Source organism: Phodopus roborovskii, unplaced genomic scaffold, assembly GCF_943737965.1.
Source record: "Phodopus roborovskii unplaced genomic scaffold, PHOROB, whole genome shotgun sequence".
Lineage (NCBI taxonomy): Eukaryota > Metazoa > Chordata > Mammalia > Rodentia > Cricetidae > Phodopus > Phodopus roborovskii.
The window spans coordinates 398,864-415,098 of record NW_026126442.1 but is presented as its reverse complement, the minus strand read 5'-3'; the positions used below and the strand labels follow the sequence as shown (position 1 = coordinate 415,098).

Below are 16,235 nucleotides of genomic sequence, written 5' to 3'. Positions count from 1 at the left end.
AGGTCAGAGGCGTAGATGTCTACCAAGGTTACTAAGAAAAGCATGCTAATTCTTCACTTGACAGTCTACTAACAATAGATCTGTATCTTAAAGTTGTCATTGGGCACTGTGCCCTCCCTGTCTGGTCATGGTTTTTCTCCTGTGGCCTTGGACCCTTGTGCTGCCTTGGTAAATAGCTCAGCTCCGTATCGCTTCCTCTAGGGTGTGCTTTGGCCAATGAGAGAAACTTTTATCATTTCAAGGCTCCTGAAGGAGAAGAGTTTTTAGATAGAAGAAGAAGCATGGAGAAGTTATAAGTAGGACAGGATTATTAGAGTAGAAACAGAACAATAAAGACCACAGGAAATGAAGAGCATGACCCTCTGACTGTGTGTGAAGTACTATAGAGGTCTCTCACCCCCTCCTTCGCTCCTGAGAAGCATTTCACCTTTAGGACCCTGGGTGGGGCTGGAGTAGGTCTCTTAGCCACGAACACAGTGCTTTTCTCTTACATGAAGTCTGCCTGTTAACATTTTATATTCTTCTCCATAATGAGCACTATCTGTGTCCTTTTTATGGGGGTAATCTGTCTGCATTCTTCTGTTCACCCTCTCCTGTGTCCACACATGGCTGGGAGGACCCACGAATGCCTTATAGTGTTGAGCACAAAGCCACCCTCTAAGAAAGGAGGAGATGAAATGTTAGGAGCACATTGCCTGGAACAAAGTCCCTTTCCCCTCAATTGCTTCTTTCATTTCTCCTCCAGCCACCTGTTCATCCAGCATCAGTTCAACAGTAAGCTACTATTCTGATATATGCTTGAATGTTAATCTGAATCCTTAGAACTAAATATCTACAACTGGGTGGTGAGCCAGTATAAGGAAGCGTACCAGTATAAATCACCAAACCAAAGCACCAATCCGTGTTCCTGATGATGCATCCCCGGAGCAGTAGCCGGTCATGGTTCAGGAAGTAGCTGTCCCCCAGATAGTGCAGGGTTCCGGAAAACTTGTCTAACTTGTTGTTGGGAGGCTCACATCGAACTTCTCCTGCAGGGAAGTAAGGGAGGAAGACTGCTAGCTCTGTAACCTTGGGAGGAAAACAACATACAATAGATAGTACAACATATAACATAATTTGCTCTATCTTCTCAGCTTCTCCCTATCTTGCGCTACATTCCTTTAGAACGCACAAAAATAAAACAAAGTGGTAATTCTGTATTGCTATGGTCACACAGACAAACCGCAAGAGGGCACTTTATCAGCATCAGTATAGTCAGATCAATGACAATGAAGGCGGAGAAATGAAAATATTACTCTAAAGTGAACCTATTATTGTTTTCAAAATAGAAACAGTTGACTTCTTCCTGATGAGTAAATATGTACTTTGTAAATAGTTTGAACTTCTATTGGCTTTATTTATTTTGCTTTGCATGTAAGAGGAGGGGGAAACGTGCAAATGGCGCATGTGTGGAGACCAGACAGCAACACATGGGGGCTGGTCCTGTCCTTCCACCTTGTGGGTCCCAGGTATCAGACTCAGGTCACGGGCTTAGAAGCAAGTGCCTTTATTCTCTGAGCGATCTTGCTGGATGTCCCTTGTAAAATATTTATAAAATACTAAAATGACCATGAAACTTTTTTTTGAGACAGGGCCTTACTAAGTATCTGTGGCTAGCCTGGAACTCACTAAGTAGACCAGGCTGGCCCCAAGCTCAGGCTGGCCTCTGTCTCCTGAGTGTTGGAATTAAAGGCTTTTGAGAAACACTGTACTCATTGTTTAGAGAAAGATGCTATTAGCCTTTGAATTACAACCTGTACGTTTTTTTCCTGTGTATGAATGTAAACATGTCTCCCCAAGACATGTTTAACATTATGTGTATATGCTGGCTTTTGTAATCTACATACCTCTCCTATTATGTTGTGTATGTTTTTTTCCATGTCAAGGACTATCAACTTGCATATTGTTTCAATGAACCTTTTGAATTCCTGTATTGATGTGCCTCTGATGATGAAAGTTTGGGTGGACAGCCCATTTCCTGGCTCACCATTAAAGGCAGACAGCAGCTCCAGGTTATCCTCCATATCACTGGTAACTGAGATGGCCTGCTTCACCTTCAGGTTGGTTTCACTAAAGTAAAGATCACAGGTTCAGCAAATATATAGAACATAAACACAACAACAGCACAGGACTAGTTTGGGTTGCCTCATTAGGTTTTAGAATACAGGCTAAGGACTTGAGTTCCTCACACTAGCCACCCCTTGTTCTCAGGGGCAGCGTGGAGAAGAGATGACAGAAAGGGACCCACTCTGCCCCCCTCTCCTTCATGCTCTGCAACAGCTTACCACCACTGCTTTAACCAACACAGAACAAGTAGCACTTAGGAATAGTACAGCACAACCCAGAGACAGCAAGCATCCCCCCTTCAGGGCCATGGACCAGGCCCTGGTGAGAAGATGCTCCCTACACAGGGTCCATAGAAGATCACAATTAACTGTTTTTGGATGGAAGAATGCACAGAGATAGTAACATAACAACTATAGACTCCAAAATGCTTTTGGGTGACACATTAGTCAGGGCTCTTTTAGAGAAATAGACCTGGTAGAATGAATCACACACACACACACACACACACACACACACACACACACACACACACACACGAGATTAAAGATTTATTAGAGTGGTTTACAGACTGTGATCCAGCTAGTCCAACAATGGCTGTTTCCCAACGGACAGTCCAAGAACCAAGTGGTCAGCTGGTCTTTAGTGTACAATGGAATCCCAAATGAGCAGGCTCTAATGCCAGTCAATTGAGAATGAGATGAGGGCAAGTCCTTCTTCCATGTCCTTTATATAGGTTGCCACCAGGTGTGGCTCAGATTAAAGGTCGACTTTCCCAACTCAAAAGATCTAGATTAAAGGTGGGTCTTTATACTTCAAATAATTTAATTAAAAACAATTCCTCACAGGTGTACCCAGCTGCTTGGGTTATAGTTAATTCTAGATGTAGTCAAGTTGACAGCCAAGAATAGCTATCACAAGTCCATCCACACTTGTCAAACCTGTCACACAATCATGTCCCCTTATGTCATATTTCATTTACAAATGAAAACATTAACCAGCTCATAATTATGCCTAATATGATCTGACTATCTCACTCACAACCACAAATATATATTTAACCAGCTCATAATTACACTTAACATGATATAATTCTTCCACATATGACTTTAAATGCATTATAAATTAGAATAAGTGGTACTGTCCCTTGAATATTCTTTTAGTGCCTCAAAACTTAATTATGAAGTTACAGATATTCTTTCAATTGATTTTACATCACATGACAAAGAAAATAAGGAAAAACACAAATATCTGCATTTTAAAATAAAATTTAATTTAAATTAGAAAAAAAATCTTATTTTACATACCAATCCCATTTCCCTCTCCCTCTGATCCTCCCATCCCACCCCCATCCACTGCCCAGGGAGGTGAGGCCTTCCATGGGGGATCATCGAAGTGTGTCACATCATTTGGGGCAGGACCTAGGCCCTCCCCAGTGTATCTAGGCTGAGAGAGTATCCCTCCATAGGGAATGGGCTCCCAAAGTCCATTCATGTACTAGGGATAAATACTGGTTCCACTGAAAGAAGCCCCATAGACTGCCCAGGCCTCCTAACTGACACCCATAGGGCCTGGTTCAGTTCTATGCTGGTTTTCCAGCTGTCAGCCTGGGGTCCATGAGCTCTTACTTAGTCAGGTCAGCTCTTTCTGTGGGTTTCTCCAGCTTGGTCTTGACCCCTTTGTTCACCACTCCTCCCTCTCTACAACTGGATTCCAGGAGTTCAGCCCAGTGCTTGGCTGTGAATCTCTGCTTCTGCTTCCATTAGTTATTGAGTGAAGGCTCTAGGATGACATTTAAGGTAGTCGTCAATCTCATTATCGGGGAAGGGCATTTATGGTAGCCTCTCCCCTATTGCTTAGATTCTTAGTTGGGATCATCCTTGTGGATCTCTGGACATTTCCCTAGTGCAAGATTTCTCTTTAAACTTATAATGGCTTCCTCTATTTATGGTATCTCTTTTCTTGCTCTCCTCTGTTCTTCCCCTGACTCAATCTTCCTGCTCCCTTATGTCCTCCTCACCCCTGCTATTCTGCCCTTCTCTTTCTCATAACTCCCTCTCCCCTCCCCCCAATGCTCTCAATTTCCTTGAGGGATCTTGTCTCTTTCCCCTTCTCAGGGGGACCATGTATGTCTCTCTTAGGGTTCTCCTTGTTTCTTAGCTTCTCTGGTTTTGCGGACTATAGGCTGGTGATCCTTTGCTCTATGTCTAACACCCACTTATTAGTGAGTACATACCATGCTTTTCTTTCTGTGTCTGGGTTACCTCACTCAGGATGATTTCTTCTAGTTCCATCCATTTGCCTGGGAATTTCATGATGCTGGTTTTTTCTTCTTCTTTTTTCTGCTGAGTAGTACTCCATTGTGTAAATGTGCCACATCTTCTTTATCCATTCTTTGGTTGAGGGGCATTTAGGTTGCTTCCAGGTTCTGGCTATTACAAATAATGATGCTATGAACATAGATGAACAAATGTCTTTGTGGTATGAATGTGCGCCCTTTGAGATATATACCTAAGAGTGATATGGCTGGGTCTTGAGGTAGACTGATTCCTATTTTTCTGAGAAACCGCCATACTGATTTCCAAAGTGGCTGTACAGGTTTACATTCCCACCAGCAACAGAGGATTGTTCCCCTTTCTCCACATCCTCACCAGCATAAACTGTTGTTGGTGTTTTTGATTTTAGCCAGGTGTAAGATGGTATCTCAGAGTTGTTTTGATGTGCATTTCCCGGATGGCTAAGGATGTTGAGCACTTTCTTTAATGTCTTTCAGACATCTTTGATTCCTCTATTGAGAAATCTCTATTTAGTTCTGTACCCCGCTTTTTAATTGTATCATTTGATGTTTTGGTGACTAGCTTCTTGAGTTCCTTGTATATTTTAGAAATCAGCCCTCTGTCAGATGTGGGGTTGGTGAAGATCTTTTCCCAGTCTGTGGGCTGCCATTTGTTTTGTTGACTGTGTCCTTTGCCTTACAGTTTCAGGAGGTCCCATTTATTGTCGATCTCGGTGTCTGCTTCACACATTCTTAACTCTTCTCAATTGTACTTCTCATTTCTGTAACTGGTCAAGTGGTCTTAGCTAGTGTTTATAGCTACCTTCCTTTATACCCATTCTGTATTTTCTCCACCCTCCTCAGCAGGTCTTGGCTCTTTTCCTGATGGGTCCTGTGCCCTTTGTCATCTGCCTGGATTGGATTGTGGCGGTTTCCCATTGACTTTAATCACAGAACATGGTAGCTGCAAGAGACACCGTAAAGGACATAATCTTCCTTACCTGAATGTGCAGAAGCAATCCAATTTCTGACACTATTGTTCCTTTATCTTATGCAGTTGACTTAAAGGTAACAAGTTTAAAGTGATCAGCGAGTAATCTGAGTTTCCATTTCAATGGAATGCTTGTTGTGGCTCCTGGTAGGAGCACACACCCATCTGGAACCAAAACTTCTAGGCCAGCAGAACTGAAAGTCATGGGAACAGAAAGATAGGGGTGACAGTGAGTAGAACTATTCCCTTTCCCACCCCTTGATTCCTGGACCTGTGGATCCTGGCTTGGGAGAACTCATACCATGTATTAGACACTCATTCAAAGCGTACACTGCCTTCTGGATAGCTGTGCCCCAGCCCTCCACGCTGCTGCCACCCAACTGGCACTGTAACTGTGTCTTCAAAAGTCAATTCCATCTTTCTATCAGGCCAGCTGCCTTTGATGGTGGGGAACATGGTAAGACCCCTGGTTCCCATGAACAAGGGCCACTGCCACAGTTCTGTGGTGGCGAAGTGAGTTCCTTGGTCAGCAGCAATACTGTGTGGAATACATTGGTGGATCAGGCATTCTCTAAATCCAAGGATGGTGGTTTTGGCAGAAGCATTACAAGCAGAAAAAAGAAATCTGTAACCAAAATAAGTAGCTACTCCAATAAGGACAGAGCATTGTCCTTTCCACAGAGGAAGTGGTCCAACATAGTCAACCTGCCACCAGTAGCTGGCCTATCCCTTGTGGAATGGTGCCCTATCTGGAGGTTGTGTTGGTCTCTGCTGTTGGCAGATCTGTCACTCGGCAACAGTTGTAGGCAGGTCAGACTGGAGAGCAGAAGTCCATGTTGTTGAGTCCATGCATAACCTCTATCTCTGTCACCATGGCCACTTCGTTCCTGGGCCCACTGGGCAATGACAGGGAAGGCCGCAGAAAGAGACTGGCTGTTGACAGAATAGGTCATTCTATCTACTGATTACACTCTTTCTCAGCCGAAGTCACCTTTTGATGAGAAGGGGACACAGTATCTTCACATCCTTTCCCATTCAAAGAGATCTATCCATATACTTCTTCCCCAGATGCCTTTCTTACCTCTTTCCAATCATGCTATTTCCAGTCAGTCCATTCACTACAGTCCACGAGTCAGTGAAAAATCACACATCTGGCCACTTCTCCTTCTAAGAAAAATATTCAAACATGTATACAACCCAAAGTTCTGCCCACTGTGAGGATTTCCCATTGCTGGCATCTTTCAAGCTTGTGGCAGAAAGGGGCTGTGATGCTGCAGCTGTCCACTTCTGAGTGATGCATGCATAGCAAGCAGAAGCATGAGCAAGCCAGGCCCTGGTCTTCTTTCTCCATCAGCTGATCATAAGGCAAACCCTATGAGCTTGGGATCAGAAATCACTGTAACAGGAGTAGAAACCACAGGCATTTGGTCAACTTCTCCGTGTAACTTGCCTGTGTCTTCAGAACCCGCTTGTGCCCAATCTCATATATACTACATCCATTTGATAACGGATCGCTGCTGTGCATAGCCTATTTTATGGCTTGGTGGGTCGATAACACCCAGCTCCTGATAGGCAGCTCAGGTTGCATGGTAACATGTTGGTTCATTGTCAAACATTCAGTCTCCATTAAGGACCAATGGCAGGTCAAGAGCTCTCTCTCTAAGGGAGAATAATGTTCTGAGGATGATGTAGACTCATGCTCCAAAATCCCAAAGGTCTCTTCTGTGATTCACTTATATGGCTTCCAAAGGCTCCAAACAGGATCCCTTTCTGCCACTGATACCTCAAGGACCATGGGATCTGCTGGATCATACAGTTCAAGTGATAAAACAGCCTATAAAGCAGCCTAGACCTCTTGAGGAGCCTTCTCTTCCAGGCCCTACTCAAAGCCAGCAGCTTTCCCAGTCACTTAGTATATGGGTCAGAGTGACCCAGGTAGGGAATGTGCTCCAGAATCCAAATAGGCCCACTAAATGTTGTGCTTCTTTCTTGGAGGTGGGAGGGCCAGGTTCAATAACCTTCCCTCACCTTAGAAGGAATACCTCTGCATGCCCCACACCACTGGACTCCTAAGAATTTCACTGAGGTAGAAGACCCTTGAATTGTGGTTGGATTTATTTCCCGTCCTCTGATGTGCGTATGTCTTCTTGTGGTTTTATGGACAGGTACAAAGGAAAGGGCTTCTGCTAGATCAATAGCTGCACACAACATGCAGCAGGAAATGTTTTAATCTGCTCAAGTGAGGAAACCACATCTGGTGCAGCAGCTGCAATTGGAGTCAGTACTTGGTTGAGTTTTTGATAGTCAATTGTCATTCTCTATGGTCCAGCTGTGTTCTGCCCTGGCCACATAGGAGCACTATAGTGGGAACCACCACCTTGCATCTTTCAAGTCCTTGATGGGGGCAATAATTTTTACAGTTCCCCCAGGGATGTGATACTGCTTTGATTCACTATTTTCCTAGCAGAGGCAAACCTAATGACTTCCGTTTATTCTTTCCCACCATAAAGACCTTCACTCCACATGTCACAGAACCATGTGAAAATCATGCCAACTTCTAAATATATTATCCCTATTGTACATTCTGGGACTGGGAAAATAAGCACAGGATGATTTGGGGGACCCTATGTTCCCACTGTGAGTTGAACTTCAGCCGAATCTCCATTAACCACCTGGAATCCACAAGCCCCTCCTCTAACTGGATGATGTTCTTGAGGTCTCCAAGAATCACCATCAATTCAGAACCAGTGTCCAATAGATCCTGGAAAGTCTGATTGTTTCCCCCAGTGTACAGTTACCCTTGTAAAAGGCTGCAGGTCCCTCTGGGGAAGGACTGGGAAACGCTAGCAGTAAAGCTCTTAGGTACTTTATCAAAGTCCTTCCTCAGGGACAACTACTTTCATCCAACGGGCTCTGGGTCTGCAAACTGGCCCACGTCTGGACATTGGTTTAAAGGCTGAGATCTTTGCTTGCCACAATCTAATGCAGTCCCTTAATGCAAACCCTTCATTTGTTTAAGAATTTTTTCTGCTCACACAAATCAAACAAAAATACAGTCAGCTTCTTATATATTTCATGCCTGGAATCACCATGATTGGTTTTATGGTACCATGGGTCCATAGGAGTCATGCCTCCACGGAAATTATTTGCCCATTCTGCCCATTATGGGTCAGTCTGCCATGGACATTTCTTTGTTTCATGTGCCCTTTTCAGTAACTACTGTCATTTTGCCTTTGGTGATTCAGTGCTGTCACCTGGCCCCTGCTTCCCTGGGGCCCAATCAAACCACTGCATTTAATTCATCCAACTGAGCAGCAGCATCCTAAGATCTGGCACAAGGGAAAGCTCTTCAAATGTACCTCTACCACTCTCACCATCCTGTGTTGTGAATGAAAACTCCTGAATGGAAGCTGTGTCTGGCTGTGTACAAAAAGCTTCTGTATCTGCAGAGACTGTTGGAACAAATGGAATTTCCATATTATGGTGAGATCAGAATTTTGTAGGTTCTGGGGCTAATTATTTTATCTCAGGCTAGTTTCAGCTTCTGGAATACTCATGCTTTGCCCCACTCTGTATCAACCAACACTTGTAAGAATAGTTTTAAAAAAAAAAAAAAAAAACCTCTTAGAAGCTATTGTCTTATCAGAACACTAGCTTCTGCTAATCCAAGAGCTAAGAATGCTGTAACATAGCATCTTGAGCCTATAGAATAGCTCCCCATGTCATTGTGCTGGCCTCTGTGATGTACCCACCAATGTATTTTATTTTGTTTGAGACAAGATATCTCTACATAGCCCTGAATGTCTAGAACTCACCTATAGACCAGGTTGGACTCAAACTCACAGAGATCTGCCTGCTTCTGCCTCCTGAGTGCTATTAAAACCATGTGCTACCATGCTGAGCACCTTACAGGATTAGTGAAGGGCATGTCTTCTGGACCTTCCCATTGTGGAGGATTAGGTTTTACACAGCACACCTGCTCTAGCACTGGAATCTTCCTGAGCCTTAAAATGCCTTCATCAACACTAAGCCAAGGGATATCAGGCATCTCCTACTCCTCTTCAGTAGGTCATCTTTTGATAAATGCTTTGGCCAAACATTAAAACAAACTTTTAACACCTTTTTTTTAAAAAATGTGCAAGCTTCCATATTAAACCTAGACTTCCAGTGGACCAGTCTCAATAAGCTCAGCCTGATCTAGTTTTATATTTTTCCCATGTTATCCCATACTCTTAAAAACCCATTGTCATACATATTACTCTCCAGATTTCTACTTGAAATTACATCTGGTTATAGGTCTAGAGATATTGCAGAGCCCTGAGGGACCTTGGGATTATCTTGCCTGGAGTCTCCTTCAGGGAAAGTTACTTTTGATTTGGCAGTCAATGAAGTATTAATTTCCCCAGAAGGCTGAGATGGGGATACATCCTCTGCTAAGGGTGGAAAGACTGCTTCCTTAGGTCAGATAAACCCTTCAGAATCTGAGAGTTCAAAGTCTATAGCCTCAGTAGGGTCTTCCCACAATTTTATCCCAAGTTAAAGGATCCCAACTTACCAACAAATCCCTTCACTTTAACCCAACCATCCATCTGAGGTTGGGATTTAAATTTTTGTAGTGATTCAGTTAACCTAATAATGGGGCCTTTGATCTGATTTTCTGCAGCTTGAGCTCTCTGGTTACTAGAGAGAAGACTGTCCTCCAGGACACACTCAGAACCGTTTAGACCATTTATGCACATCTGGAGCTGTCAGTTGTTTTACTGGGTGCATTCTTTCCCTTTGCCACTGTGTCTTGAGGTACGAGAAGTTGGTTGATTTTATCCATAAGTCCATTCTTTTCTGTTTTCAATTTATCCAGAAATGCTAGATACAATCAGTAGCATAATTCCCCTTATTTTCTCACAAATCATCAAAATTTTTATATATAGAGTCACTGAATTTTTTTATTCCATGCAGCAAGCCTTTAAATATTTCGAACCATGGGCTTTCAACATTCCCCAATACTACAGGGGAATCTTTAGTAACTGTATGTGTCAGCAAGTTGGAAAGCCTATCCCAGAAACTTAAAAACCCATCCTTATATTTCTTTTGCTCTAAAATAGTGGTTCTCAACCTGTGGGTCATGACCTCTTTGGAGGTCCATTCTCAGAGGTCACCTAAGGCCATTGGAAAACACAGATATTTACATCATAAAGTAGCAATAAAAATAATTTTATGGTTGGGAGTCACAACATGAAGAACTGTATTAAGGGTCACAGCATTAGGAATGTTGAGAACCACTGCTCTAGAACCATTTCTGGTACCCAAATCTGTATTATTCGGGGTTCTTTAGAGGAACAGAACTAGCAGAATGAATCTACGTATGATAGGGATGTCTTCTGTACATATGTTTCTCTTATTGGTAAACCAATAAAGCATTGTTTGGCTAGTGGCCAGGCAGGAAGGATAGGCGGGGCTACCAGACAAGGAGAATTCTGGGAAGTGTAGTCAGAGAGGAGTTGTCATATGATCCCAGAAAGAGAGGGTGTGAGTCGGGCATTCTCTGGTAAGATGAGACCATGTAGAAATACATAGATTAGTAGTTATGGGTTAATAATTAAGACAGAGCTAGCTAGCCAATAAGAAGTTCAAGCCACCAGCTAACAGTTTCATAATTAATAAAGTGCCTGTGTGTTTGTGGCTCAAAGGTGGTGGGACCTAGTGGGGCCAGAAAACCAATGCTACATATGTATATATAAAAAGCTGATATCTTAGAGTGGCTTACAAGCTGTGGTCCAACTAATCCAACAATGACTGTCTCCCAAGAAAAAGTTCAAGAATCTAGTAGCCTTTCAGTCCATAAAACTGGCTGTGTCAGCTGGTCTTCAGTATACACTGGAGTCCCAAAGAAGTAGGCTCTAATGCCAGTGATTTGAGAATGAGGGCAAGCAGACAAAGAGTGGACGATTCCTTCTTCCATGTCCTTTATATAGGGTGCTACCAGGTGTGGCTCAGAGAAAAGGTTGCCCTTCCTTCCTCAAATGATTTAATTAAGAAAAACCCTCTCCCTTATGAGGGTACCCAGCTGCTTCAGCTTTAGCTAATTCCAGATGTTGCCAAGTTGACAAACAAGAATGGCCATCACAGGCACAATGCAGACTGATAGAAAACTCATGAGACAAATCTCTGAAATGGCCTCCATCTTCCCAAGTTAAGACCTTAGCATCTGTGAGGACATAAGGTCCACTTTAAATTCTTTTCAGAGCATAATTACTAATTACTTCCTTGTTCAGATTTCCTTCTAGGAATACTGTAACCCCATTCTGAAAATTTGCAATCATATGACTGTCTTTCACACTAATCAATATCATGGAATTTAGCTGCCCCTCACTGACTTCCAGCAATTGGTTCTAGGACCCCACATCCTACATCCATCAATGCTCAGCTATCTTTTATAAAATGGTCCATCATTTATAACCAATAAGCACTCTCTTCATACAATGTAAGTGCTATGTAAATACCTGTTCTATCTTATTTTCAAGAAATACTAATGAGAAAAAAAAAATCTGTGCATGTTCAGTACAGAGGAACTTTTTTCAAATATTTTCAGTCTGCAATTCTTAAGGACAAGGCATTGAACTCACTGACAGGACAGGGAGGGCAGACTGGCCCCAGTTTAGAGATAGAGAATTTTGAGTTTATTTTCCCCAACCCTGTATCTGATGAATGCTCATTATTACTGCCCAGGGCTCAGACTTAGATTTGAGGGTTCCAAGGCCGTGGCTTCTTGTCTTTTCTCACTTGCGTATCTTTCATTTCCTGGCACATCAACTACTACTTTCACCTGAGAATAAAACTAGTTCCCTGCATCATGCTCGCCCACTAAGTGGCTAAATTTTCTTAATGAGAATCAGGGGAAAATACTCACCCATCGAGGTCTGCTGTTTCAATGTATGTCAGACCGTACGGCTCACTGCTAGAGAGTAACAGTACATCTGCCTGTAATCAGAGAAGTCAGAGAAGAGGGAAGCAGGAGGCTGGGCCCAGCCTTACAGTGTGATGGAAAGCAGCCCCTCAGGCACAGATGCCCACACTAAGAGCTTTGCAGGCTCTTGGTTGCTCTCATTATCTGTGACCCATCACTGCTCTCAAGACCGCTCCATTTTACCTGGAGCTATGACGAGAGATGGACAAAAACAAGCTTCTTGGCAGAGGACTGGTGACTCCAGTGCAAAGCAAGGCAGCTGAAGGTTGCCAAGAGGGGTGGGGGAAAAGTGCCACAGGGCTCAGGGAGAGAAAGGAAAAAGTCATGGCCAGAGGAGATACTCACTGTAACAGGGCAGTCATTTTCTAGTTTTATTATATCTCCCACTTGAACATTCATCCATTTGTTCTCCTCAAACCTGTAAGAAAATGGGTCTTGAATTTCTGCTCTGAGAGTTCCCCAGTGTTCTGCTTTGATGAGAGAAAATGAAGCAAAAGAAACAGGAAAGGCCAAGATAATGAAGACTCCGCTCAGAAGGGCCACGTGCCTTGGGCTGAATGCTCTGGGCAGGCAGAGCAAGCTGTTTCTTGTGACAAGTCTCTTTCCCCAGATTTGTTCTTCAATGACAGCCGTTATATTTAAAAAAAAAAATTCCTAGAAGCCAGGTGTGGGGCACGCCTTTAATCCCATCACTCGGGAGGCAAAAGCAGGCAGGAGGATCTCTTCCAGTTCAAGGCCAGCCTGGTCTACAGAGTGAATCCCAGGATAGCTAAGGCTACACAGAGAAGCCCTATCTTGAAAACCCAAACAAAAACAAAAGCAGAGAAACCAAAACCTTTCCTAGAAAATATCAATTCACAGAATCTTCTAAAACACATACACTTCAAAGCTACACAGCAAGGTTTTAAATCCCAGATGCGGGAGGCAGAGGCAGGAGGATTTGTGTGAGTTCCAGGCCAGCTAGGGTTACAGTGAGACCTTGTCTTAAAAAAAAGTTAAACAGTAGATACTTTACTGTCTCCATTTTTCATTCAATAACATACCTTCATACCTTAGAGGACATATATAGATGTAGCTCCTTCTTTTATTAAATAGCTAAAATGTATTCTATCATGGATTGGAGCCTTGTTAGGGTTACTGAGTAAGTTCTAGGACAGCCTGACTATAGAGTGAAACTCTGTCTGAAAAACAAAAAACACCCAAAACCAACAAAACAAAAGTCAAGGCCTGCTAACCAGAGGTTGTCTCTCCTGAACTGGCATCAGACCCTCCTCTCCTAGCTTCCCTTCCAGAGGCTTTCTAGAAAGAAGCTATTTGGTGATTAGCTTCCCCTATATCTAAGTGGAAATCGACTGGTTATAAAGTTTAACCAGGGCCTCTGGATAACTCCCAAATTCTCTCTGTGACAAACTCTTCTCCAGAAATCTTGTACAACCTTGTGAGGAGTTCATCTGACTGAATTTATTTGGTCAGCAATTCGCCAGCTTGCTCAGCTTCTAATACGCCCAGCTTTGTCTTTTTAAACCCATGTTACCCCTTTTGTTTTTTAATAATAAATCACCTGTTGGCATCTCCAGAGCTCTCTCAGCCATTTAAAACTCTAGGGGAAACGATCCACTGTGACTAAGAGTCAGCAACACAATAAACAGAGGGGTCAGATGCCCCCAAGCATGGACAGCTGGATGATCTGATGTTAACTGCGGGTTTAGTACTCGTCAAGGCCACGGTGAGAAAGGCTGGACTGCAGTCTTGATCCTGTCAGGTTGGTGGTTCCTTTCATCATGTTTCTGCTCACAGGGATCGTGCCCCTTTCCTTCCAACTCCTCCTGTGCTTCCCCTCTGTAGTATCTGTTACAGAGGGAATCTCCCCTGGAACGTGTCCCTTAATCCCCTTTGTCAGATGTGACTCTTGGAGCTTGCCATGGCTCTTAGAATCGTTTTCACATTTTGCCTTCTGTAGGAACATGTCTGCCTTAGTCCACTCTTAGCATCAAACAACAGCCACGGAGTCAGCACAAGCAGTGTTTGTGGTCTGCACTGACCACACCAACAAAGGCTCCAGCGGACTAAGCCAGGGAACCATGTCAGAACCACTTACTTCCTAAAGGCAGGAGTCTCGAGGCTAACCGACCACTCTGATCATAATCACCCGCACAGTAATTTCATGCTATGATTTGTCAACTGCTTGGATATATTTATTTTTTCACTTTTGTTTTCTCAGGCATCTTCCAAGACAGAGAATATTATTTCTATTGCATAGGAAAGAAGCCCAGAGACGTCTCAATTAGTTTGGCAAGTTCAGGGTCTGCTAGATCATATCTACATGCAAATTCTTAGAGCACTTTCCTAGCATAAGAGGTCTTGGGTTTGATCCCCAGTACCTCAAAAAGAAAATTTCAATGAAATAGAAACAGATCCTTTTAAGTTTAGCATGAGGCTCCTTTCACTGCCAGTGAACTACATTTCAAAAGTAACAACCACATCAAACTGTAGCAATGCTGACCTCTTGCTGGACTTGTCTCACCTAAACTGGCTTTCCTAAGAGAACATACCTGCCGCTCACCAGCACCAAAACAGAGCGGTTGTTGACTTGCTTGTCACTTTGGTGTCTTTTCTAAAATCACACAGAAAATGTTCAGGAAACAGACATATAGAAAACTGCATGCACAATTTAAAAATTTCAAAATAGTACCCAATGTGGTTCTTGTTTGTGATTCCCCTCTCCCACATCCCAAAGCCCCAGTACCATTAAAACCAGGCTAAGAGGCTAATGTTCAAAAGAAGCTTGGAAGGAAGGTATAAAAAGAACTCAGGGAAAAGAGACACAATGTTTGTGAAAAAAAAAAATACAAATACAAAAACCAAACCAAACCAATGACCCTAAAGCCTAGAAGCTTGAGAACAAAAGCTGAGGACAGGGCGCATGCCCCCAACAGCACTGGGGAGTCCCACATGCTGCACAAAGAACCACGGGCAACACAGAAGCATCTACAGCAGATGGGGGAGTGAAGGGGCCGATACCCCAGAGACAGGATTCACGAGAACAGCCGCCTTCCAAGTGGAGTTCTTCCTGCAGAAGGGCAGGACTAGGAAGTGGCAGGCAGAGCACCCAGTTTTCCATGATTCAAGGTTCTCCCAACAATTATTCTAAAGAAACTGAGTTCTGAACCAGAAGTGGCTGGGTTGTCCTACATTGGCAAGTTGAGTTTTCAGTTCTTGCTAGAATGAGGTATGTGTGTGGTTCCAAGCTAAAATGAGTTTACATGGCTGTTTATCTAGGTTGTGACTGAAATTTAAACCATTGCACCTGTTAAGCTTGTATTTTACAGAGTTAAAAATGTAGGAAATGTCATATTCTTAAACTTTGGTACATAATCTATCATGACAAACTCAGGCCTCTTTGCAGACACTGCCAGGACAGCTTCCCCAACACCACCTGTAGGGTTTGGGTCCAGGCTGACCCCCTTCCAATTAGCCTTGGCTGTGACAGGACAGTTTCTCTTTCCAAGGCCAGGAAAAGAGTGGGTCTTTGATCATGCCACAGCGCTTTCTAAAACCAAAGTGCTCCTAGCTGTGCATGCCGAACAGAAGTAGCATTTGGAAAGGGAAACACAGAACACTGGGGAGAAGAGACATGTGGAGGGAGAGAAGGAACAGGGGACAGAGAGGAAGGGGGAAGTGATACGGAGTGGAGGAGAGCCAGATGAAGAAAGATGTAGACAAAGCCAGACAAATCTAAAGGGGCCAGGGATTGGGTTACTGAGGATAGAGGGAAGGAGTCTGGAGGAGCAGCTAGAACTGGTGGAGCATAAAAAAAGCCTGCCTTGCCCTTTCTGGCCAAGCAGAGTCGTGGGCTTGTGGGCATGATATAGCCTCTGGGAGAGACATGGAAGCAAGTAGGA

At 43.5% G+C, this 16,235-nt stretch overlaps 1 protein-coding gene across 1 annotated transcript in view; it reads right to left on the bottom strand.

The window, feature by feature from the left end:
- The window catches only part of LOC127224569 (phospholipid-transporting ATPase FetA), a 120,696-nt gene that overhangs the window by 45,237 nt on the left and 59,224 nt on the right, over positions 1-16,235 (bottom strand). Inside the window, exons 6-10 of the mRNA XM_051187610.1 lie at positions 14,886-14,947; positions 12,679-12,751; positions 12,277-12,347; positions 2,027-2,109; positions 870-1,028 (exon numbers count right to left, since the gene is read on the bottom strand). Of these exons, the coding sequence (XP_051043567.1) occupies positions 870-1,028; positions 2,027-2,109; positions 12,277-12,347; positions 12,679-12,751; positions 14,886-14,947 (448 nt within the window). The remainder of the gene's footprint in view (positions 1-869; positions 1,029-2,026; positions 2,110-12,276; positions 12,348-12,678; positions 12,752-14,885; positions 14,948-16,235) is intronic.